Below are 23,566 nucleotides of genomic sequence, written 5' to 3'. Positions count from 1 at the left end.
TGTCTTGGAGTTAGTTATATCTCCCAATGATGGAGGCATCCCCTTTGACAATGAGACAAAAAGTTCAGGAGATGGGACATAGCATATAATTAGTTAGAAGACACATTGGGAGTGCTCATCAAGGCCTGAGAAAATGGGGACATTATTGATAGCCCAGAATGAGCCATGGCAGCAGCAGACTTCAGGAGGGCGTAGGTAGATTGGCGAATGCCAGTGGTAGCAGCATGAATGGCAAATAGCAGCTGGAGGTGGACAAGAGCAGCACAGGCCGGCCGTTGAAAGTCAGCAGGCATTTAAGGAGCGAGGGAAAGCAGAGATGCATGTGTTAGGACAGCAGCCAATTGGCAGGGTTGAGAAAGTCTAAAATGAGGTTTAACCAAAATCCAATAATTAAATAAAGGTGCTATGGCCAAAATTCATAACTTAAATATGAGCCATTAATTTGAACGAAATCACCATGTTGTTGGGAACAGCCAAAAATGTCACACATTAAATGGGCAGTGGAGACGGATCCAAATTTTTTTTTTAAATGAACAAACCATCTCAAAATGCCATGTTCTGGAAACCAAGGACAACTTTAACCATCTCGATTCAATTTTAAACACTGCTATCCATGTCCAGAATGCCAGAGCCCGAGTCCAGCAGAATGGCTGAAGATGGAGCTCAGCAGGCTTGCCAGTGAGAGCGGCAATAGTGAAGGTGGAGCATGGGGGAGCCACAGTGAGGCCCAGCAGAAAGGATGCTGGTGGCAGGTTATCCAGAAAGGACAAGAAGCTCAATCAGGGAGGGAGGAAGCAGACAGCACAAGGGCTGCTGAAGCAGGATAATAATTAAAATTTAAAAGGATATTTTAAGGAGGGACTTTAACTATAAATTTAAAAATTAAAAATACAGCACCTAAATAACAGCAGATGGAAATCCACCAGATGGAGATAAGCTTGGGCACAGATCAAGCAGGTTCTAGAACAGAATGCGGCTTGACAGGCAAGGTGTGACACCTCCAACATCGAAACTCCTTTCACGGCATTACCTAGCGGCATCACAGCCAGGGGTTATTAAATATGCACGTTTTTATTCTTTGATTTTCCATAAGAAGTGCTTTACATAGCAGTTTTCAATAGTTTACACACCCCACATACCAAATTTAGTATCTAGATAATGAGATAGATATTAAAAATAAAGCAAAATACTAATACACATAATTTAATGATATTAATTGAAAGTGTATTCACACGAGTTAATTTTAGCACACAACATCCTTGATATCAATAACGTACCTCGGATATTAAAACCCACGATAAATGCCTTCTCATACACCGATGGCTTATTATTTATCACTAATGTTTGTTACAGAAAAGGAGGAATGTTCATTTCATAAGCTGGATATAAAAAGAAATTAACTTATAGAAAATTAATTCTTAAAAGTTAATCGTATAGCAATTTCCAAAATGAAGCAAAGTTTTTTCCTTTTTAAACATTTTCATATTTATAACACTACTGTTACATCCTATGATCACTAGCCCAGATATGTATTTAGTTTTTAAAAAAATAAAGTTATCTTAGCAAACACCCCCCTAAAAAAAAACCTGCTGAACAATGTTATTCACTTTTCAAAATTGTAGAACCTTGGTCAGAAAGTTAAAAAAAAGTAGCTGAATCTAGTAACAAATGAAAATAGGTTGAAGTCAATAAATAATGGGAAATGGTCACTTAATGTGAATTTGAAGATGTATGTTTTTCAGGCATGATTATTTCTTATGTTCTCTGCAACTTAGAAACTAGCAGTAATGTGATATCAGTGCTAAAGAATCAATGTTTTATGGGACATAGTGTCTTTTCTCCCCTCTAACTGGAATTTGCGTTCCGCTAATGGTGATTGATCATTGGGGATTACGTCTTTGTTGTTTTACTACTGAAGGACATCAAGAACATGACCAAATTTCATGGTTATCTAAATAATCAAAGAAAAACAAAACCTTAAGACAAGGAGTTAAATGGATCTTTAAGAATGCCTGACAGGAATATAAAAGCATTAAAAGAAAGAACCCCAACCCATTCAACTCTTTGGTGTTAGTTTGTTTAGCGTAAGTAAAGGCACACAAGAGGGTAAAGCACCATCCTCCTGGGGAACAAATTCTCACCTCCCAATCAGACTGTGACTAAACATTTCAGTTGATGTCATGGACTAATTACCACACTATCCTACTTTCCAGCTGCCCACATATGAAATCATTACAAGTATATCTATTTGTATTAAACAGCTTGAGTCAGCTTAGACACCTTGCAGGATTAGAGCTCAGACATAGAATTCCACTGATGGTACTCAGTGTGTGAAAAAGTTCCCAAATGTCAGCCATTTCACATTCTTTGTGTGTTGTGCTGCAGGGGCTACTTGAGGTCAGCCACAGGATAGTGTTTTCTGGCCCTTGAGTAAAATGCTTAGGTATGAACAAAGACTGATCTCCAGACAAACTACATGTGTGGCAATGACCAACATTAACCACAGTTGACAACTGACCCAAAATGGAGACCTTGCTCAGGAATTCCTCATACATCTTCCGCTTCCTCAATGTGCTACCCTGTTCAAAAAGAAAGAAAATTCAAAAGTTAGTGGATTTGATTTGTTTCAGCAGCTGCTACTCTTTATTTTCTTTTGAACAGTTGAAGCCTATCTATCTGCTATCTAGCATATAAGCCTTGGGCAAGAACTTTGGCAAAAAGGGATACATGCCAATGTGTTTTCAAATATGACAAAAAATGACAGATTTCTCTGGATAAATGTACGCCCAGCATAGTATTATCCACTGTGAGATGCTTCCTTTTTATACATGCATTTCATTCAAACATCTTGAACAGAAAATAAACACACTCAATAGTTGTGAATCTTTCCTCTTTCATTTTATTTGAAGCTCATTCTTGTGTAAACAAAAAAAACCTCAGTACTCACTTGTGTGCAAAAGATATGCAATGTACACACTTCAGATTATTAATCAAGAATCAGTTAATCTCAGGTAGGTCTTCTTCAAAGCCACTGGTTTGTGGTTCTCGTGGAAGAATGGACCGAATCGCAGAACAGATGCTCCTCCCAAAAAACAGCAAAATCCCTCAGAATCCTACATAATCAAACTGAATTTGACTTATTCAGTCAGTGTAAATAGTTCTGATTATAGGGAATAGCAAACCCTATACAAATTATGAGCAAGAGCGCTAGTTTTCTGTTTTCAAAGAAAAACAGAAGGAATCACTGAATGCAATCCCTAGAACACCTGGAATCCCATGTGCTAAAAACAGAATTTGAATGACTAGTCTCAATCCAGCAACCCTGCTAACCTTTAATTGTACATCTGAACAACTATGTTCATTCATACAGGTCACCAAATTTTCCCACATCAACAGATTTAGATGATTGTACAAGCTTCACTTATTCTAAGCCACCTTTACTTACTAACTGCATAAAACATGGCATGTCATGAGTGCTATTTTTAAGGCTAAATGAAGTAAAGCAGTATCCCAAAGGGTCAAAACACTGTCAGTTTAAATTTTATGAGACCTGACAGGTTATACTCATCCTTTGAACCTGAATACCCTAAAGTTATTCTACATGCTCTTGTGTGTATACATGGTTATTATTAAGGTTTCAGCACTGTTTTCTGCCTGAGGGAGGGGGAAGGGGAGAGACACTACAAAAACATGACGGGAGACAATTTTGATCCAAAATTATATTATGGGTTAGTCAGAAAAAAGAAACTGATCAAGTGGCAGCAAATAATATTGATTTAAAAAAATTAAATGTGATCTGTTATAGATCATTTATTCAGGAAGAAAAACTCAAAATCCTGGGAGTGAGAACTGCAAAATTGTCCTGGTTTATTTGTTTGTTTTTGTGAAAAAGCAAACATCAAGTCTAGTTTCAATATTTTAATTATGTTTTTTAGTTACATATTTAGAGTTTCAAGGAAATTAAAGCAAATAATATTACAATGGCTATTGTATTTCTGTAGCATGTGCAAAATCATGTACAAAATTTAAATACATAGATTGGAATATTCTAAATGTTTATGGTATAGTATCTATTTTCTTCCCTTACCATTCTTCTCCTTTCTAGTCTCTTCAGGCTACATGCCATCTAAGCCACAAGAGTAAGTAAGCAACCCCTCTCCCAAACCTCCACCAATGGTGCTGAGTCATGCACCAGGAAGCAGGTGAAAATGGCGTAGGAACAATTCTTATTCCAATTTTTTCTCTCCAAGGGCAGCTAACAACTGACATTGGGAACTTGGCTAAGTCACAGATCAAACCTGTATATAACATCAAGCTCTACCTCACCACCACCTCTTTCAATGCCTCAACTGCCTTCGTGCTGCAAGACTGCTTGAGCAGTCTTGAGTGACTCATAACTTCCTCCGGTTCAATGTTGGGAAGGCTGACACATCATCGCGATCTCCATCACAAACTCCCACTTCCTTGCCACTGATTCTATCCTCTGACCCAGCCACTGTCTCAGGCTGAACCAAACTGCTCACAATCTTGGTGTCCTATGCAACCCTGAATCTCAGTTCAGACTCCATATCATCTCCATCACAAAGACCATCTCCAAAACATTACTTCTTTACCTCCAGGCTCGATTACTCCAACGGTCTCCTTGCTGGTTTCCCATCCTCCACCCTCCAATAACACCAACTTGTCCAAAACTCTGCTGGGCATATCCTGTCCCACACCAAGTCCTGCTTGCTCATCATTCTCATCCACGCTGACCTACAATGGTTCCCCATCCCCCAATGCCCTAAATTTAAAAGCTTTGTCGTCTTTAATTCATTGCATGGCTTCACCTAACCCTATCTCTGCAAATTCCTCTAGCCCTAAATCCACTCTCTCTCCCCCACCCCCCAACTCAATCCCCTTTGATTCCGGCCTTACGTGCATTCCTCCCTCCCTTCCTTCACTCAACCACTGATGGCATAGCCTTAGGCCACTTGGGCCCAATATCTAGAATTCTTTCCCTAAACCTCTCCGCCTCTCTCACCTACTTTAAAAACTTCTTCAAAATCCATCTCTTTGACAAAGATTTCAGTTTCACCCTGCCCCCTGCTCTCTCCCTTCCTGGCTTGGTGTCTGTTTTCCATATGTCTATCTGTGCAGTGCATTGGGATGGTTTTTATGTTAAAGGTGCTATATAAATGCAAGTTGTTGTAGCCATTAATTCCTGTTGTCATGCATCAATGTTTAATGTGATCCACTATATTAACCAGTATAGTTGATTTTAAAATAATTAGTATGGAGTTATACATGAGCAATGTATGTATAATTTAGCTCTTCAGAGTTGCAATTGTACAGTTGTAAGCAAGACTATACATAACTTTAACCTGACTTCAGCAGTGGTCGCCATACTATCAGGAAAATTAAAGCAAGATTGATTTTTTTTTTAAAAAAAAGTTCCTGATTTAGAAAATTTAAAAATAAAAATGACTTTGGATTTAAGGTGTAACAGATAAGCTTCTAATTTTGCATTCCTGATGAGGAACCTCTCCCGCCAGGAGCACAAATCGTAAATAGTGGCGCACTTAAATTAACGGCTGGAAACTATCCACAGTGTGTGTCCAAATTTCCAATATGCATTCCTGGCTGATGAGATTGGAGGTCGCGAGCGCAAAAGATAGAAAATTATCCCTGTAATGCTAGCATTTACATTTTTGAGAATACAATACTACTAAAAGGGTAATTAGTACTTTTTTATTCTATTCATTTTCCTTCCAGTGAAATAACAGAAAAAGTAAACAAAAAAATGTCCTGCTATGTACTCAATCAGGTTTCAATTCATTATGGCGCTTTCACTTTTAATTGAGTGGATCAAATGAATGGCAAAAGTGAATGTAAAGCAGTTTGAGTGTAAAAAAATTGAATTTCTAATAATGCAAAAAGCAATTTATTCACCTTAATAACATATCAGAAAACATAAATAACTGCAAAAAAAATCCAGGAAGCACTCACTCAAGATATGTCAATCAAGTATTCAACTCTGGGACTAGAGCTCACAGAATGAGAAAATACATTTTTTTTTCCAGCCTGCTCTGCTTGTGTTTTGTCCTGAAAAAGCTTTGGGCTGCAAAGTAATCACATTTGAAATCTGATGCTATTACTATAACAGAGAGTTATTTTCTCTCTTCACTTAGGATTCATCCAACTGAACAGGATGGAAAGTTACATATGCCAAAACATCTCCCAAACCTTTCTGCAATTTTATATTAGAAAGTAAAATGAAGCAGTTCAATGTTTTTGTCTGCCAGTTGAATTTTCAGTTAATCAGAGAGAGCCAGGATGGATTTGTGAAAGGTAGGTCGTGCCTGACAAACCAGATTGAATTTTTTGAAGAGGTGACTAAAGTAGTGGACAGAGGAATGTCAATGGATGTTATTTATATGGACTTCCAGAAGGTATTTGATAAGGTCCCATAAAAGAGACTGCGAGCTAAGATAGAAGCCCATGAAATCGAGGGAAAAGTACGGACTTGGTTAGGAAGTTGGCTGAGCGAAAGGCGACAGAGAGTAGGGATAATGAGTAGGTACTCACATTGGCAGGATGTGACGAGTGGAGTCCCGCAGGGATCTGTCTTGGGGCCTCAATTATTCACAATATTTATTAACGACTTAGATGAAGGCATAGAAAGTCTCATATCTAAGTTTGCCGATGACACAAAGATTGGTGGTATTGTAAGCAGTGTAGATGAAAACATAAAATTACAAAGGGATATTGATAGATTAGGTGAATGGGCAAAACTGTGGCAAATGGAATTCAATGTAGACAAATGTGAGGTCATCCACTTTGGATCAAAAAAGGATAGAACAGGGTACTTTGTAAATGGTAAAAAGTTAAAAACAGTGGATGTCCAAAGGGACTTAGGGGTTCAGGTACAACAGGTCATTGAAGTGTCATGAACAGGTGCAGAAAATAATCAATAAGGCTAATGGAAAGCTGGCCTTTATATCTAGAGGACTAGAGTACAAGGAGGCAGAAGTTATGCTGCAGCTATACAAAACCCTGGTTAGACCGCACCTGGAGTACTGTGAGCTGTTCTGGGCACCGTACCTTCGGAAGGACATATTGGCCTTGGAGGGAGTGCAGCGTAGGTTTACTAGAATGATACCCGGACTTCAAGGGTTAAGTTACGAGGAGAGATTACGCAATTGGGGTTGTATTTTCTAGAGTTTCGAAGGTTAAGGGGTGATCTGATCGAAGTTTATAAGATATTAAGGGGAACAGATAGGGTGGATAGGGAGAAACTATTTCCGCTGGTTGGGGATTCTAGGAGTAGGGGGCACGTCTAAAAATTAGAGCCAGACCTTTCAGGAGTGAGATTAGAAAACATTTCTACACACAAAGGGTGGTAGAAGTTTGGAACTCTCTTCCGCCAACAGCAATTGATACTAGCTCAATTGTTAAATTAAAATCTGAAATAGATAGCTTTTTGGCAACCAAAGGTATTAAGGGGTATGGGCCAAAGGCAGGTATATGGAGTTAGATCACAGATCAGCCATGATCTTATCAAATGGCGGAGCAGGCACAAGAGGCTGAATGGCCTACTCCTGTTCCTATGTTCCTATCTTAGTCAGATGTATTCCTTTGAAGATGAGTCAAGATTTGGAATTCACTGTTTAGAATCTCCCAAGCACAAACCTGTGTGCGACCAATAAATTACATGGCACACTAATGCACCAGCAAACTGTCGCCAAATTACCTAGGGGGACTGAAAATAATGAAAATTTTACTTACTAGCAATCAATAGCTATTGTACATTGCTAGAAGTGGTGAGCTATTATCTGAACATTAACAAGTGATACTGCTCATCAGTGCTATGAAACAGTGGCAATGGCCTTCAGTATTCCTTCATTTCATCAAGTGGCAATAGATTTTGTTTTGTTACCTTCCTATATCTCAAATTCAACCTTATGTCTGCTGGAAGGAAACTGCAATACAAAAGTGAAAAATCTGTGACTACACTAATGACAGACAAGAGTCTAGCCCAAGGATGCAACAATAAACAATTCACCACAAGCTCAGCTGTCATATTTATTTCAGAGTTTATGTCTTGTTTCGTAGGTGGTCAATTCTATTTTTAACAATAGTTAATTTCACAATAAATGTTTCACGGGAAGTCATTTTTACAGAAAACCAGGCAAATTAATTTCCAATTATTCAGGTACCAGCTCATCAAATTTCTTTGTGTGTTTTTTGCTATTTATGATTTCCAAAGTCCAAATCAGACACTAAATTTTATATCTGTATTAAATAATCAGGTACATTTTATACCGTACCATTTTGAAGTGTGAAAATAATGTCATTATTTGAATAATGATAATCGCTATGATAAGATTACTTATTATAATGGACACTTAATAAATGGACACATAATAAATAAATCCCAAATGCTGTATATTGATCAAAGTTTAACATGTTTCAGGATTCATTGAGTAAAGTGTTCAGATGGTTTCCGTCCAAGAACTTTTCAACTTTTAGTTTCAGACTAAAAGGAATAATTTTTTTAATAGAATTATCAATTGACCTCTGAAACTGTAGCAAAATGGAGAACAATAATGTAATTTAAGACAGACCATTAGAATGCGCCTGTAGCTGTCCCTGTCAATTCCCCACAGCTTGAGGTCTGTCTTGGCCTTGACAGTTGCTGCTCTTGGTGTGCCATAGATCAGAGCAAGCTCTCCAAAACTGCCTCCTTCTCCAATGTTTGTAACCCATTCTCCGTTTACATAGACCTATACAAAAAAATAACATAAGTCAAGTTAGAGGTCTCTCTGTTCTTTTCTTCTCTTTCAGTCAACTAAAAACACATTAATATTCCCTCTTCCAATAATCTTTGCTGGGAAAAAAGGAAGGAACAATAGACCAATGGTTTTCTTTGTAAAACACAATGACAAAACATCCTACTTTGTAGGTAGGATTTCAAGTCTTGTTACTTCAACACAATGATGCTATTTGCCTTTTAAATTTCCTGTGGTTTGTTGATTCCCAGTTATTTTGTGTATATTTAACACTTGTAGGGTCAACAAGCAGAACTATCACAATGTTTTTTTTAAATCAGAATTACCAAACAAAGTCTAGAGAGCTGATGCCACTTGATTACATTTCTAAAGAAAATGTAGTAAATATATAAAATACAGATTGAAACTAGGAGGAATACATTGCCCTTGTAACTGTATACCACATCATAAATATTATGGGTAGAACTTTCCATGGTCCCTCGCCACTGTCAGGGCCATGCACAGTAGATAGAAAATCTCAAGCAAAGTACCTTCGATTTCTGATAAATCATCCTCTGCTTCCAAGGCCTGACCTGTGGACCGGGGCCTTAGAAAGTTCGAGCCCATGTTTTCATATGCACATGACTTACAGCTGTAATAAAATAATAGTTAACACTCCAAAACTTTTGTCAGTATTCTAGGACAAACATAAGCAACTTTTTAAATTACAATCTCGAGATATCTCCTCCCCCTGACACCTAGTTTTGTTTTTTGCAAAATGTTTTGTTCCACAAGATTTTCAGAACCTGCGCACGTAGAAATATTACTTAATGAGATTTCTCACATTAAGTGTGAAGTATTCATATACCATGCTGCTCCACTTGTTATTTTCAAAAGTTTCCTTCCTGAAGTAATTCACCTTGGGAAAAAATGTTTTACAGGTTATTATCCTACATGTAAAGAAACGGTAGTCTCAATATACAGATACATTATTCAATATAGGTGACTAATTTCGGCTCTGCTGGCAGAAGGAAGAGAATGGGTATATTGCTTGAAGAGTGATGGCGGTGGATTAGTTTAATATAGCTGGTCTTGCATTTTGATCACAGTGCTAGCATAATGTACCAGAATTGTGTGTGCTCTTAAAGGGGATCTTTAGATCAGAGGCATTACTCAAATACAAAATGTGTGGGACTCACTTTCTATGCCACAAGGAATCTTCAGAAATAAATTAGTGACATCTCTGGCACAAACTATTCCTCCATTTTTAAATCAGATGCTCAGGTAACAGTGCACTAGGATAATTATTTAATTGATCAATTTCGCCTCTCTAGAGCAACAACAGCAAATCAAAAATAGAGTTCACGTCACTATTGGCTACCTGGATGTCCTCGGTCCAATCAGCTGCATGGACTCAAGACGTTATATACCGTAAAAGAATCGTACTTGCTTCTACAATAATTTATTTAATTCATAGCAGGTGGTCTGCAACTTCATGCACATAACTGACAACTTTGTCCCCAAATACGAAGGGACACATTTTGATTCATATGCCACTGGTAAACTGGAATCATAAAATTCATGAATCACTTCCTAGTAGCTCAGTAAGTAAATGCACTACCCAATGTCATACTGAGAAATACAGATTAGAAAGGTCCCAGGTTCAATCCACGGTCTGTACTGAGTTCGTTGATCCCAGCTCAGTCAGAGGCTGGGCACTAAAATTGGCCGTAGGCCCTGCACAAGGAGAAGAAAAAAAAGTCAGCGAGATTTCCTATTCTGCTTGCTATTTAGTGAGCACTTCTGGAAAGAACGTGTGAATGGTTGAGTGGTCCTCCTACAATCTACAGGCTTTAATGCCGAAATTTAGTGTAGCCTAATCACTACTACTTGATTTACTTCACTTTTTCTCCTGCTTTTTTCAACCTTGGTGGACTCTTGCAGTATTGGCTTTAGCCTTTTACTTAGGTTGCTCAATTAAAAAAAATAGGTACACCTCTCATTAACACATTATCAATATTGTCTATTTTATATTTTTTCTATATAATGAAGGGGGTTTGTAGCTAAAGGAAACAGCTCATCTGTTACCAATGCTAGGTCTCCTGAACCAGACAAATGCCTCAGCTCAGTTGCAATTGCAAACTCAATCCAGAGATTGAACATCTTTCAGAAATCTATCACATTACTTTTAATTGCTAGTCAAAAAAATAATAGTAGGGATTGTCAACAATTACACTACTGAAAGTTACACTTTTACATAGACTGTATTGGTTACCAGCACCAGTATGAATATAAGGTGCTCTTTTCAAACGATGCTGTTCTTGCATTTCATTCTCCAATGAACAAAGACGTTAAGGTGTAAAGTTTCTGATCCAGACGTACAATGCATACATGCAAAGTTCAATGAATATCAAGACTGGGCCTGGTGACTAAAGATTTGTACTTCAGTTTTCAATTCTTTATAAGAGAAATTATTCATTTACACTATAAACAAAAGGTGCCATTTATATGACAAAAAAAATTTCAATCCACATCCATTCAATACAAATCCCAACATAGCCATTTCTTTGGAGGTTCCGTCAGTCCACTGCTGAAATTACAGCGGGATATCAGGAGAACCCCAACGAAATTCCACAGTATTAAACTTGTTTATAGTACAACCAAATCAAGGAAGAACTAGTTACACTGCTTGAAAAAGTATCATCACATGAAGAAGCCGTAGCGAGTTGCTGCATCCTATAGATAATACACATTTCAGCCATGTGCAGTGGAGGGAGTGGATGTGCACGGAAAATGAAAAAGACCAAGGTGTCTTAATTGACAATAAATTGAAACTGTTGCAACAATGTTCAGTGGCAATGAGTAAAGCAAATCAGATGTTGGGATGTAGTAAAAGGTCAATATTGAGCCGCAATGTTGAGGTAATCGTGCTACTTTACAAATCATTCGTATGATCACACTTATAATACTGTATACAGTTCTGGTCACTACAGTACAAGAATATTGCAGCTGTTGAAAGGATACAGAAGAGAGCAACTAGAATGATGCCGGGGGGGGGGGGGGAATGGAGGGATTGGATTATGAGGAATGATTATGTAAATTGGGCATGTTCTCACTGGAAAGAGAAGGTTGAGAGGGGGTATGATTGCAGTTTTTAGGATTCTAAGGAGACTAGATAATGTGGACTACGACAAGCTGTTTCACCTTGTCCAAAACAGTAGAACCAGAGGACACAGCCTGCGTTTATAGGGGGGGTAAATTCAAAACTAATCTGCGGAAACATTATTTCAGTGAACAAGTGGTCAATGTATGGAACAGACTCCACAGGGAGACAGTGGAAGCAGAGAGTATTGATTCATTCAAATGCAAATTAGATGGATTTCTTTAAGAAAATAATATTTTGGGATACAGTATATGAGTAATTTGAGACATGACATATAGTAAGCATAGTATGCTTGGGAAGAGCAGGTGACTTTGGACCTATGGTTCCCAAAGCTCTCCACCATTGGGGTTTTCCTCACCTCATGTCTGGGTCTGTTGTAGACTAATTGATAGAGATTGATTGATATAGTCAACAATTCCATTATCATTTTCTCATGCTTTTACCAGGATGGCAGAAGGCAAACTAGATGGACGTGGTCTTTTTTCGTCTAGCAATTCCTATGTTATCCAGAAATTCTTTACTAAAGTTCCTCTGTAGTAAATGTACAACGTACTTGAATGTTTGTTATACTAACTACTGATTAAGATTAATTAAAATAGCTCTGCGTAATAAATTAGATCGATTTACAATTCTATGGCTTTATAATAAAGTATATGTACAAATAGACCATTCCCTTATTCTAGCTGACCTCATTTCAAACAATTAAATAAGCAAATAAAGCACCTGGAACAAATGGCCTCCGGGACCATGTTGTGGATTCAGCAGACACTGATGTGAGCTACAGCAAGTGATTAGATGTTAAATAGTTTCCTTGCACTGAATCATGAGCCCATGAATGGATTATCCTGACCCAACAGGTGCAACTTGTGTAGTGAAGGTCAGCTCGTTGGAGGTCCATATTGCCTTCAGGCATTCACCAATGCTATAAAGTGTATATATATATAGTCCATATGCATCTCTTTCCCTTACCTTAAAATAATACACTACAAAACCAGGAGAATTTAAAAGCACAGGAAAAGCATTTTGAACACTTACGTCAACTTCGCCCTGGTCGATTACATAGAAGTTGTCACCCTCGTCACCTGAGAACAGAAAGAGCAACACACAACATATTTATTTTAAAAGTAAGTTTAAATAACAAAAGTTTAAATCAACAATTCTTTTCATGACACACTGCACTTTAGGATGTTTTAGTTGTTATGTCAAAAGACTACATGTATTAACAAGCTAAAGAATTTCTTGACAAGCATTAAGGATATCTTAAGACCTCCTCTTTATCTGAAGCAAAAATCCTCTTTTCTCAAGTTTCAGAGATAAATTATTTTCTTGACATGAAAACCAAAGAGTCTGAAAAGGCTTAGCAAGTCCCTACTCAAGTTCACAGTCTCTGCGAGCTTTCAAAGGCAGAGCTCTATAGTTGTCAGATTTGTTAAGACTTTAGATGTCCAGTTTAATCCACCCTCCACTTAGCCTCATCTTTAATAGTCAGTCTTCAAGTGCCAGTACTTTGTTTAGTGGCTGAATCACAAGGCCACTTTTCCTTTTCAGTTACCTTCAGACTAAAAGCTCACGACATCCATTTAACCTTAAATCCCAAAGTTTCTAAACGAGTCTAGATTTCCATCACTTTACATGCAACACTTTGGGCTGTTTTTGTGTTAGCAGAAAAGTAGGCATAAGTATAAAGCAGAAAATGCTTCTTTATACAGTGTCTAGTTTTTTGCTTAAATTAGTTAATGGAAGAAAATACACCTTCATATTATTTTAAATTTCTTTCACTAAAAGGTTGGCAAAACATGTTGAAAGTGGTAGAATTTTGAAGAAGAAAAATAAATGTTACTTTTTCATCAATGTTGATCTAGTTTTACAACCTGTTAAAATGTGAAGTGATACACTGATACCAGCAAAAGTATTTATGAATTGTACATAAATCCTTAACTGGTAGTTACACAGAATCTCTCAATGGGGCAGCAAGTTGTGGTATTTGTTCAGTTGCCTTTGTAGGTTACTCATGTCTGTTACATTATGATTCACAAGGCAGTGCAATCTAGTGTGCACATACAAATGAGGAAGATTAGAGTTTAGACAGAGGAGGGAACTTTCAAGTTCAAAACATTGGAACAGGTAACATTCCAAGAATTGTGATTGCTGTTGGATGAATGGAAATGTCAAAAATTATTAGCAACTTCATAGCAGTAACTGATAATTTTTGAGATTGTTTCATACATACTCACCTAGCAAACACTGACCAACAGCGTCACAAAAACAGACACAGCCCCAGAAAAGCTGGAGGCTTAAAAAAGGGCCTGAATATAAGCAGTAAGATTACATAGTTACATAGAATCTACAGCACAGAAACAGGCCATTTGGCCCAACTGGTCTATGCCAGCATTTATGCTCCACATGAACCTTCTCCCACCCCTCTTAATCTCATGCCATCAGCATATCCTTCTATTCCTTCCTTGTGCTTATCTAGCTTCCCCTTAAATGCATCCATGCTATTTGCCTCAACTACTCTTTGTGGTCGCGTATTCCACATTCTTACCACTCTTTAGGTAAAGAAGATAAGTGAAGATGGTAGGTGGCAATGAAAGTGCAGTGGGAGATGGGCAAGTTATAACTTAAGCTGAAGATACACCAATAATGAGTCACTTTTATTTTACTGGGAAAAATCCTAAATTTCATGGAAGTACAGATTGCAGCAGTGGTACTGAAGGGGGATCCCAAGTACTGATGGTAGGAGATTTATTTTCTAGTATTTGAAGCTTATTAAAATTTTGCCTTTCAAACCAAAAATAATTAGAGATTTTAAATATGAAAAAAGGCAATCAATGTTACAGGCACGTTAAAATGAATAGGTTACCGCTCTCTGCTAAAATAACGAACAAGGAATGTCATATATATGTGATATGTTTTCAACCACTATTATCATCAACAGCAGTTTCTAACCTATATTGTGCTTTGAACCTGCCAAGAAGATTTATTTCATTCTACTGGTAATAAAAATTATTACACAATGGAATCATTAACAAAAATAAAGTGCACAAAATTGTGGTTTCCACAAACAAGCGTGGGGAGCTGGTATTTGTGCTCTTCGGTGCAAGTAACAGATTGCCTCCAGTCTAGAATTTGTTACATGGTTATTGATTATTGTCATTCTTATATTACCCTAAATATGGGAATCTCAGTGTAATTTTTAAAAAACTATCTGCACTTCCACTCCGCTCTTTACTTCCAAAGCTGGCAATTTGGACCAATGCAGTGACAGAAATGCTCAATGAGATCAGTTAACACCTTCATACCAAGGAACGTCTTCCTTATCTCAAAAAAGTGGCTGCAATCAGTCTTGGAGAAAATAAAACTTCATATAAGGCAACAGCCAACCATGCCTCAGAAAGTTCCTTTGAGTAAAATTACATTTTTAAAAGCTATATTTTATGCTGCTTATTTGTCACAGACAACTTCTTTGGGAACAAACACTAAATAAAATACCTGCAATTGCGATTCTCAGAAACCATTAGCTTAGCTCAAACTTTTTTGCTTCAATTTTGTATGTAAGCAACAGTGGGAGAAAAAACTTGCTGCGTAAAAAAATTTCTCATCTCCCCTCTGGTTCTTTACCAATTATCTTACATCTGTGTCCTCTGGTTACTGATCCTCCTGCAGTGTGAACAGTTTCTCCCTATCTACTCTATCAAAAGCATCAAAACCTTCTGATTCAGAGGCGGGAGTGCTACCACTGAGCCATGGCTCACACATGTAATCATAAAGTGGAAGAGATGATCCTCCCTGATTGTCTCTCAATTCCGTGCATCTGTAGTTACTCTTTCCCATTTCACCACAAATCTCCGTTGAGTGGGAAGTGTTCAGTGTGTCATTGCTGAGGGGTTAAGAGTAGCCAAAGCCATAGGAAGAACTGTGGAAAGAGTTCCTTGTTGTGGATTCCCCCGGAGCACTGAACCATTTTGAGAGTCAGGGCTCAGAAATGAAGAACAAGCTGCTGTTCTACCAAGCTTTGTCATGGTCTAGACAATGAATGTTGGTTGAGGACATGATCAGGCTCAACTGTGATCCTACCCACAATCAAATCATTTGCCAGCATTCCCAATCTTCTCTCACATAAATGGTGACCACTTCGCGGAGGTACCTGAAGGCACCTGGTGAATCATACCCCAGCGTAAGTCTAAATCTTCAGACGAGAAAAGGGAGTAAAAACAAGTAATAAATCCAGAGGTGGGATAACACTGGCTACATGTGGTATCAGTGTCTGTCAGATCACAATTTGCCTGAAGCTAGATGTACAAGGCTGCCATCCCTTAAATACTGAATTTTCACTTACCCCTCAGACATATGCTACAACACTACAAGTAAGGCTGTTTAGAAATTGATGTTAAAATCTGCCTTAAGCAACAGTATACTAAAAAGAGTATCTTCTTTGGAAGACAAGTCCAAACAATAGCATTCAGTAATTGGTCCCTGTGGTGATCTTACAAATCAAGTCTAAGGCAACTTTTTTGATGTACGCCCATTGAGTGTCCATAGCATAAATGGAGCCATGCTTTTTATTTTGTGGTTATCAAATTGCTAGTTCCAAACAAAAGTAAGTTTCCACAATCTAACCAACACGTGCCTCTCAGGATCTGAATCAACCAATCAGAAATATATTCTATCAGGAACAAATGTAGCACAATAAAACACTTCTTAAAGCAACAGCTACTGCAAATTACCTGATTCTTGTATTACCACCAGTTGTGTTGTATACATATACATTTCTGGTTATCAGTGCAGCGCCCTCTTACACCAAATGTGCAGTGTAAAAGAGGCAACAACGGACTGTTGCACTACTAGCAAAGTTACTTGGAAGAGGTGGTCTTGTACTGTTGAGAATGAGCACAAGTTGCAGTATATAAAACCAGTTGGAGTGAAGCTCCATAGGGAAATATAAGCTTTCAAAGTTAAAACCAAACTATTAACATTTTAATGTCACCCGATCACCTCTTTTCAATCATTAAATGTTTGGAGCTCTGCCGTACTCAACTTTGTGATGCAAGTAGGCAGTGAAAACATGGCTTCCAGTACGCACATGTGAAAATATAGCCAATAATTTACCTCTTTTTGCCACATAAAAGACACATTAATATAAGTTTTCTCAATACTTTCCTTTCCTGGCCGCAGTACAATACCACTATACGTCACTTCTTTTTGTCAGTTTCCAATAAGAAAAAGCTATCAGATACTATATGGGAGAGGATGTTCTAAGATCCACAGCAGTAGTAATAGCATTCCATTAAAACTATAACTACAAAGTGACAACAAAAGATAAAGTATCCCACCATGAAACTGGGAATTATGGGTACATTTCATGCAATGAGAACAAAAGTTTTTCATCATTATGAGGTAATTGGGGCAATTGATAAGTTGAAAGAGAGAATTAAGTTTTTTTTACTCTTTAGGTTTTGTATGTATGTACAAAGGGGCTGTTGGAGAACAAAATAACATTGTTGATTAGAAAATTTAATGTGGTTTGAAAGCTAAGCATCAATCACAATATTACTCCACATCAATATTACTGTTAACAAGGAATTAGGCTGTATCCTTGATGAGACCCACAAACAGCAATGAGATGAATGACCAGATAATTTATTTTTGTTGGTTTTGATTGAGGTTAAAATGTTGGCCAGGATGCTGCTCTTCTTTGAATAGTGCCATGGGATCTTTTAGGTCCACTTCATCTGATAAATGGCACCTTCAACAGCACAGCACTTCCTCAATGTGCTCAAGTCTCTGAAGTGGGGCTTGACCCATGACCTTCTGACTCAGAGGCAAGAGTGTTACCACTGTGCTAAGGCTATTACTACCTGGGCTAAAATGACTGGAGGCCAGATACATGAAACACTGGAGGGGTTGCCTGCACCCAGTGGAAATCACTACCTTCAGGAGAGAAGAAAATTGTAAAAATAAAGACTGGTGCAGAAAAATCATGTGTTTGTAGTAAAGCACCGTTTTACTTTTAAAACTGAAAAAAAAAGCAGCATCCTATAAAGTCTCAAAGAACATTACCTTGCTGAATGACAGTTTCTCCTGCAATGTGGGTTACTGGAAACATGGCATCAAAGATGTCGCTGCAAGGCAATAAAAAGATAGAAGCAATTTGAGCGTTGGCTTGGAAACTGTAACAACACAGAATTGAGATTTCTTTAAAAAAAATAAAACTGATTATAGAAATGATCCTTTATCTACTTTTCTGAAAAATGTTTTCATTACAGAAAATCTAATTTTCATCCTCCAAAAGCTCTTCTGACAGAAATACTTCATTTATACAAGTAGCAAATAGACAGAACAGAAAGCATCGCTATTGTTTTATAAAAGTTCTGATGACTGCTCTAAGAATTTTGTTACTCATTATTTCTTAGGTACAGGTAAAGGCTGCCAGGCCAGAAGCAGAATAAATGCAGCCGTTTGGACTTGAAAACAATCTCCATTCATCCACTTGTTTTATAGTGGACCATCAATCTGAAACTAAATTTGGCTTTTCAGACATCGTATCTAAGTGCAATCGTGGACTGAAAACATTTGGGAACTACCCTATAGTCAGTTTCATCCAACATCAGTCAATTGCATTATATCTTTGAAATGTACACAGGAAACTCACGAGCCAGTCAATAAATGTATGGTCTTATGACAGCAATTTGCAAGTACAGACTATAGTCGACAAAGACTATCAACTGTGAAATATAATATTGGGAACAAGGTAGATTGTTACGTCATGGTTATATTGTGGAGTTTACTCTTCATCACCATCAGAGACCAGGAAGAAATTTCACAGTCTCCCCTCTTCTTCAAAGTTTTATCCATGGTTATTGAGCAACAACTGATGGTATGAATAGTAAAAAATTGCAGGCTCAATGTACCGAATGTTGGATTACGTTCTGTGGTCCTCCTCATTCTTTGAATGAACTTCAATACCCACATATAAGTGACTAGGGAAAAACCACCAGAATACTATCTTTTGTATAGTTTGAAGGGATATTCGTTATTTTATCTTCCTCTGCTCCCCCCATAGACCTGATGCTGGAAGCATACTTTAGTTCTTTTAAAAGGAAACTGTAATAGAGAGAACAAATGATATAGCAAGGAAATTAAACACATGCAAGATGTATCAGGTCAAACAGAGAACCATGAAATGAGAAAGGGAGCTTGTTCAAAAGAGGAAGAAAACTTTGCCTATGGCAGGGAATCAAACATTCTTCCTAATTTATTTTACTTCCACAAATGAATTATGCCAAAGTAGTACAAAAATGATGGCATGAAACTATTATATTGAATCCAATTTGAATCACTGAGCCCAAAACAATTATCCTGAATGATTGGAATAAGACTATAATATTTGGTAAAGGCATGGGACTTTCTCCAGCTAACAGATTACAGATAACAGTGAAAGAAACCTTAAGTGTATTATCCCATTAAAGTGGGCATGGCACAAGTAGAATGGGTTCTAATTTGTCTAGGGACTCCTGACCAGACAATGAATTAACTGAGGATATGATCTCCTACAGCAGTTGCAGGTCTCTTGTGTGCTGCTTTCATCTAAGAGTTCATTTACAGGCTACAAACCAAAACCCCAGAACCATTCTTAGTTCTATCTATATAGAAAGCTGAAGCTCTGTGCATGCCAACAAAGTGAGACTTCCTTTCAATGAAGATCTGAGATGGCAGGTACAATTTCAGTTGCTTTGGCAAGGATAACAGTTATGGCCTTATGACTGCCATATCTAAGTGCCAAAAGAATAGGAGAATTTATTATCAAGGGTAGACAGTCAGTAACCCTGTGTGCAAAACTGAGTGTGATTCTGATATCAGTTTGAGAACCAAGTTCATATTATAGATGGCTATAAATGAAAGGTTTAAAATTCTAGAACCCCTTTTATGAACCTCCATATGATAAAAGTGTTCTCCAAATTTCCTGCCACTGGCAGGTGGTATACAGAGATAGCTGTTTGTAGACAAGGCAGAATATCACATTCTAAATAGTTGTAGTAGTGGTCTTGGTACTAATGGATAAAATCACTTCCCCCAGCATTGTAGGACTTTAAGGTGAAAGGTGTTATGTAATAGTAGAAATGTTCCAACCATTGGAGAAAAGAAACCCTGTTTGCTTTGTATGTTACTTTCAGAGTCAGACTGAGGCTCTTTAGGGTTTCTGTATTAACAGATCCTGTTTGTATAGAATTCAAAAGGGCTGATCAACGCTCATAGAGAAGAATGAAGAACTACAATTGCCTCAGTTTGAGTGATTCGAAGTACAAGAGGAAATAGAGAAAAGGTACAAAGAAACTTTCTGTTTCAGGAGATTGACAGCAGTTGACACATTTGCTCTGAATTTGTTGCTGAAATTGTCACTAGATTTATTTCTGTGGAGCTCAATTTGTTGAAATGATCTGAGTAAATGTTTGATGAAGGATCTATTCATAAAGCAGGATGTTGTTCCCACTGAAGGCAGTCACTGTAAAGTTCTACACCTTGGTGAAGCTCTCAACAGAATTGAGTGTGAGTTTTTCACAACACCAGTGCTATATTTATGTGACACTGAAAGAAAAGTAGTGGAAATGAATTCCTCCTTGTTTACATATCCCACAACAAAGGTATTGTCTGTTCAGGCACACATCAATTTGTTACACAAGTGTTCTGGTGGAATTGAAGGACTGCAGAGCCAAATAAACCAATCAGAGCTCAAGGATTACGGTTAGATCCACAATCCTTTAAGATTTATATCCCATCTGCTGAGGCAGTCACTCAACAGGACAAGAGATGAGGCCTGAAGCACAGTGTTTATCTGAAAAGCACCATTTCATCATGGCAGCCACCTCCTGGTTGATTTCAATGCCAGGGGAACTAAAACACTAAGTTCACTTGCAAAATTTTCATGGGCAGCCTTATTACAAGCACCACAAATATGGTTACTGCTATTAACCTTAGAATTCCTATATAGCACTGAGACTGAATCCTGCTTCCCAATTAGTGGTAGGAAGTGGTATTTCAGCTGAACAGTCCTTAAATGTACAAGTGGTAGCAATGTGATGTCCAGTGTTGTTTGGAACCAGAATCATGGTGGGTTCTGTAATTACTTTAGACTGGATTTTTCTGAGCTCATCAGGAAGCTTAATCTCCCACCCAAAAAGGCCAGAAAGCTTTCAAAAGGACAGTGTTCCAGGATGTCTTCTCCCACTGAATGACAGCATATTCTAACATCTGTGGGGAGTAAATGAATGAGGTAGAGCTTAGGTTTGATCTGAATTTACTTAACACTAGTTACAAAATACTTTTGAAATCTTTAATTTTGAAATCTGGAGCAACTGTTGACTCAATCCTAATTCAGAAGGTTAAAACCAGTTAGGTACCAGTACACTCAAAAATACCAATAATTTTATTTCAATAACCAATGTCCTAGAGGTTCTTATTAGCCTCAAAATGTTATCTCCACAATTTATCTCATTTTTAGTGAAGAGTCCAAAGAATGTTATCAACTGTATCTCAGTGAATTGCCCACAGCAGTTTCACTGACACCACCCATTAGAACACAAGAATCTCAAAAGGAGGAAGAAGATGGAAAATATGCAATCTTGCAAGCCATCTCATTTAGTATTGCTCTGAATAGTTTATGTAAGCAATATAGGCTATGTAGTTGAATTTTTCACCCGTACCTTAGACATATTATGATAATTAACTAAAGTGGTTTATGAAATGAGTTATTGTCTAGAAAATATTGCTGGATGAAAGGCCTCCCCCAATTTGTCAAAATCAATTTCAATTTTTAAAAAAACTTTATGTCTCATTTTTCAAGTCTCCAGTTGGGAGGAAATTAGAGTGGCACACACCCACAAGGGCAGTCATCACATCAGGGCAGGTAGTAGGCCCTAGCACATGTTCTGTTGACATCAGTTCAGGCCAGGTCAGCAAGAACAAGAACCAGCATCCTATTCATTCCTTAAAGATAATTTGAAGCGTTTTTTCATTCCCTAACCCAGTTCAACACTGCTGTGCACTCACCAGAACTGGGTGAAAGAAACAGCAAGCTCAGATTGGCATTCAGGAAATAAAAAGGACAACATTCCTTATTCTTGTAATACAGGCATTCACTGACTGAGCCACTAGATTACTTTCAGCTAAGTGTATCTCATTACTTGAAGTACACAACTTAGGCGCATGTCTGACAACTTTCTGAACACTATGCATCTACAATCATCTTTGACTTCGGCACATGACACATATGAGAAATAAGTTCGAAAGATAGTCTTTTTTCTCTCTACAAATCATGCAGGACTGAAGGGATTTGTACGGTAACAAATGCCTCATAATCACATAGAGGATCCTTCAGTATAAGCTCCACCACAAGCGAAGACTAATCTGCACCGGAGCACATTTAGACACCAGTACCAGCACAACAAAAACAATCACCAGTGTTGAAGGTATGGCATTGTCAGAAAAACAAGCACTAGCAAATCAAAAGTGGACATAAAACACTGGTAGAGAATGTTGGAAGGTTCACTTGATGATACCAGGGATGAGAAGTTTTAGTTATAAGGAGAAACAGGAAGTATTTTCATCAGAGCAGTGAGGGCTAATAGGATAGCTAGCCCTCACAGGCGTCATTAATTAACATGACTCCACATAGAAAATATGGAGTCATGTTAATTAATGACGCCTGTGGCACTCCAACTACTTGGTCCCATTTACTTGTCTCCTAGGACAGCGGGAAGTATGGATGACTCTTCTCTAGCAATATACCCAAATTTTATGGGCTTCTCGAAGAAACCACTGCCCAAAAAATGCATCTTATTTCTAGCCTCCTAGAAGTATCCTCCATGCATTTAACAGCTTGTGTGAAAAATAGTTAGATTAACTGCTTTATTACTCAATTTTTTAAGACATTCAAATGACAGAGAATATTTTTGTGTAGATGGTAGAAATTGTTTCAATAAGGAAATATATGCTCATTTCCTCAAAAGTCTGTTAAGATATACCCTATTACACCTATTAGCAACCTAAAAACATACGGAGCAGGAGTAAGCCATAGGGCCCCTCGAGCCTGCCCTGCCATTCAATCAGATCATGGCTGATCTTCAACCTCAACTCCACTTTCCCATCCAATCCCCATATCCCTTGATTCCCCTAGAGTCCAAAAATCTATCCATCCTGCACAAAGAAAGGGGTATACAATTGCCCACACAAATCACAAAGTCTGCTGGACTTTCTTACTTACCACATCACCCATATGACCCTACTTTGGGGTTGACCTCCTGCACATCAATGAATGTTATTTTGTCATATACTTTCAGGAAGAAACTAAAGCATAATTAAACTTTACTCATGGAATTATTTATATTTCCAAAGTAAAACATATGCCCTTCCAAAATACATTATGCTAAAGTATGATGAAATATATAAAAATGTCAGTTGTATCCATGTTACAACTCTTCCTCCCAGTTTAAGTTCAGCTGAGTTTGGCTTCAGGCAAGACACTGAAAAATCTCAACAAACTCAACGGAGTACTGAGTCAAAGCTAGACAAGATTAATCTGCTTTCCAGAATGAGTTGCTATTACACAGACAGCAATACTTGTTTGATCAGGTCTTAAATACATGCTGCCACAACT

The 23,566-nt window shown here is 37.7% G+C and overlaps 1 protein-coding gene across 4 annotated transcripts in view; it reads right to left on the bottom strand.

The window, feature by feature from the left end:
- prkar1b (protein kinase, cAMP-dependent, regulatory, type I, beta) overlaps positions 1 to 23,566 on the bottom strand; it is a 134,743-nt gene that overhangs the window by 29,789 nt on the left and 81,388 nt on the right. For 2 of the 4 annotated variants that reach the window (XM_068003477.1, XM_068003476.1), the window contains exons 5-9: positions 17,974 to 18,035; positions 12,949 to 12,995; positions 9,595 to 9,669; positions 8,607 to 8,765; positions 2,519 to 2,579 (exon numbers count right to left, since the gene is read on the bottom strand). In XM_068003477.1, the coding sequence (XP_067859578.1) occupies positions 2,519 to 2,579; positions 8,607 to 8,765; positions 9,595 to 9,669; positions 12,949 to 12,995; positions 17,974 to 18,035 (404 nt within the window). The remainder of the gene's footprint in view (positions 1 to 2,518; positions 2,580 to 8,606; positions 8,766 to 9,594; positions 9,670 to 12,948; positions 12,996 to 17,973; positions 18,036 to 23,566) is intronic. The other 2 variants (XM_068003478.1, XM_068003479.1) reach the window with 2 other exon arrangements.

Source organism: Heptranchias perlo, chromosome 22 (genome assembly GCF_035084215.1).
Source record: "Heptranchias perlo isolate sHepPer1 chromosome 22, sHepPer1.hap1, whole genome shotgun sequence".
Lineage (NCBI taxonomy): Eukaryota > Metazoa > Chordata > Chondrichthyes > Hexanchiformes > Hexanchidae > Heptranchias > Heptranchias perlo.
The sequence above is the reverse complement of the archived record's forward strand: the minus strand, read 5'-3'. Positions and strand labels throughout refer to the sequence as shown.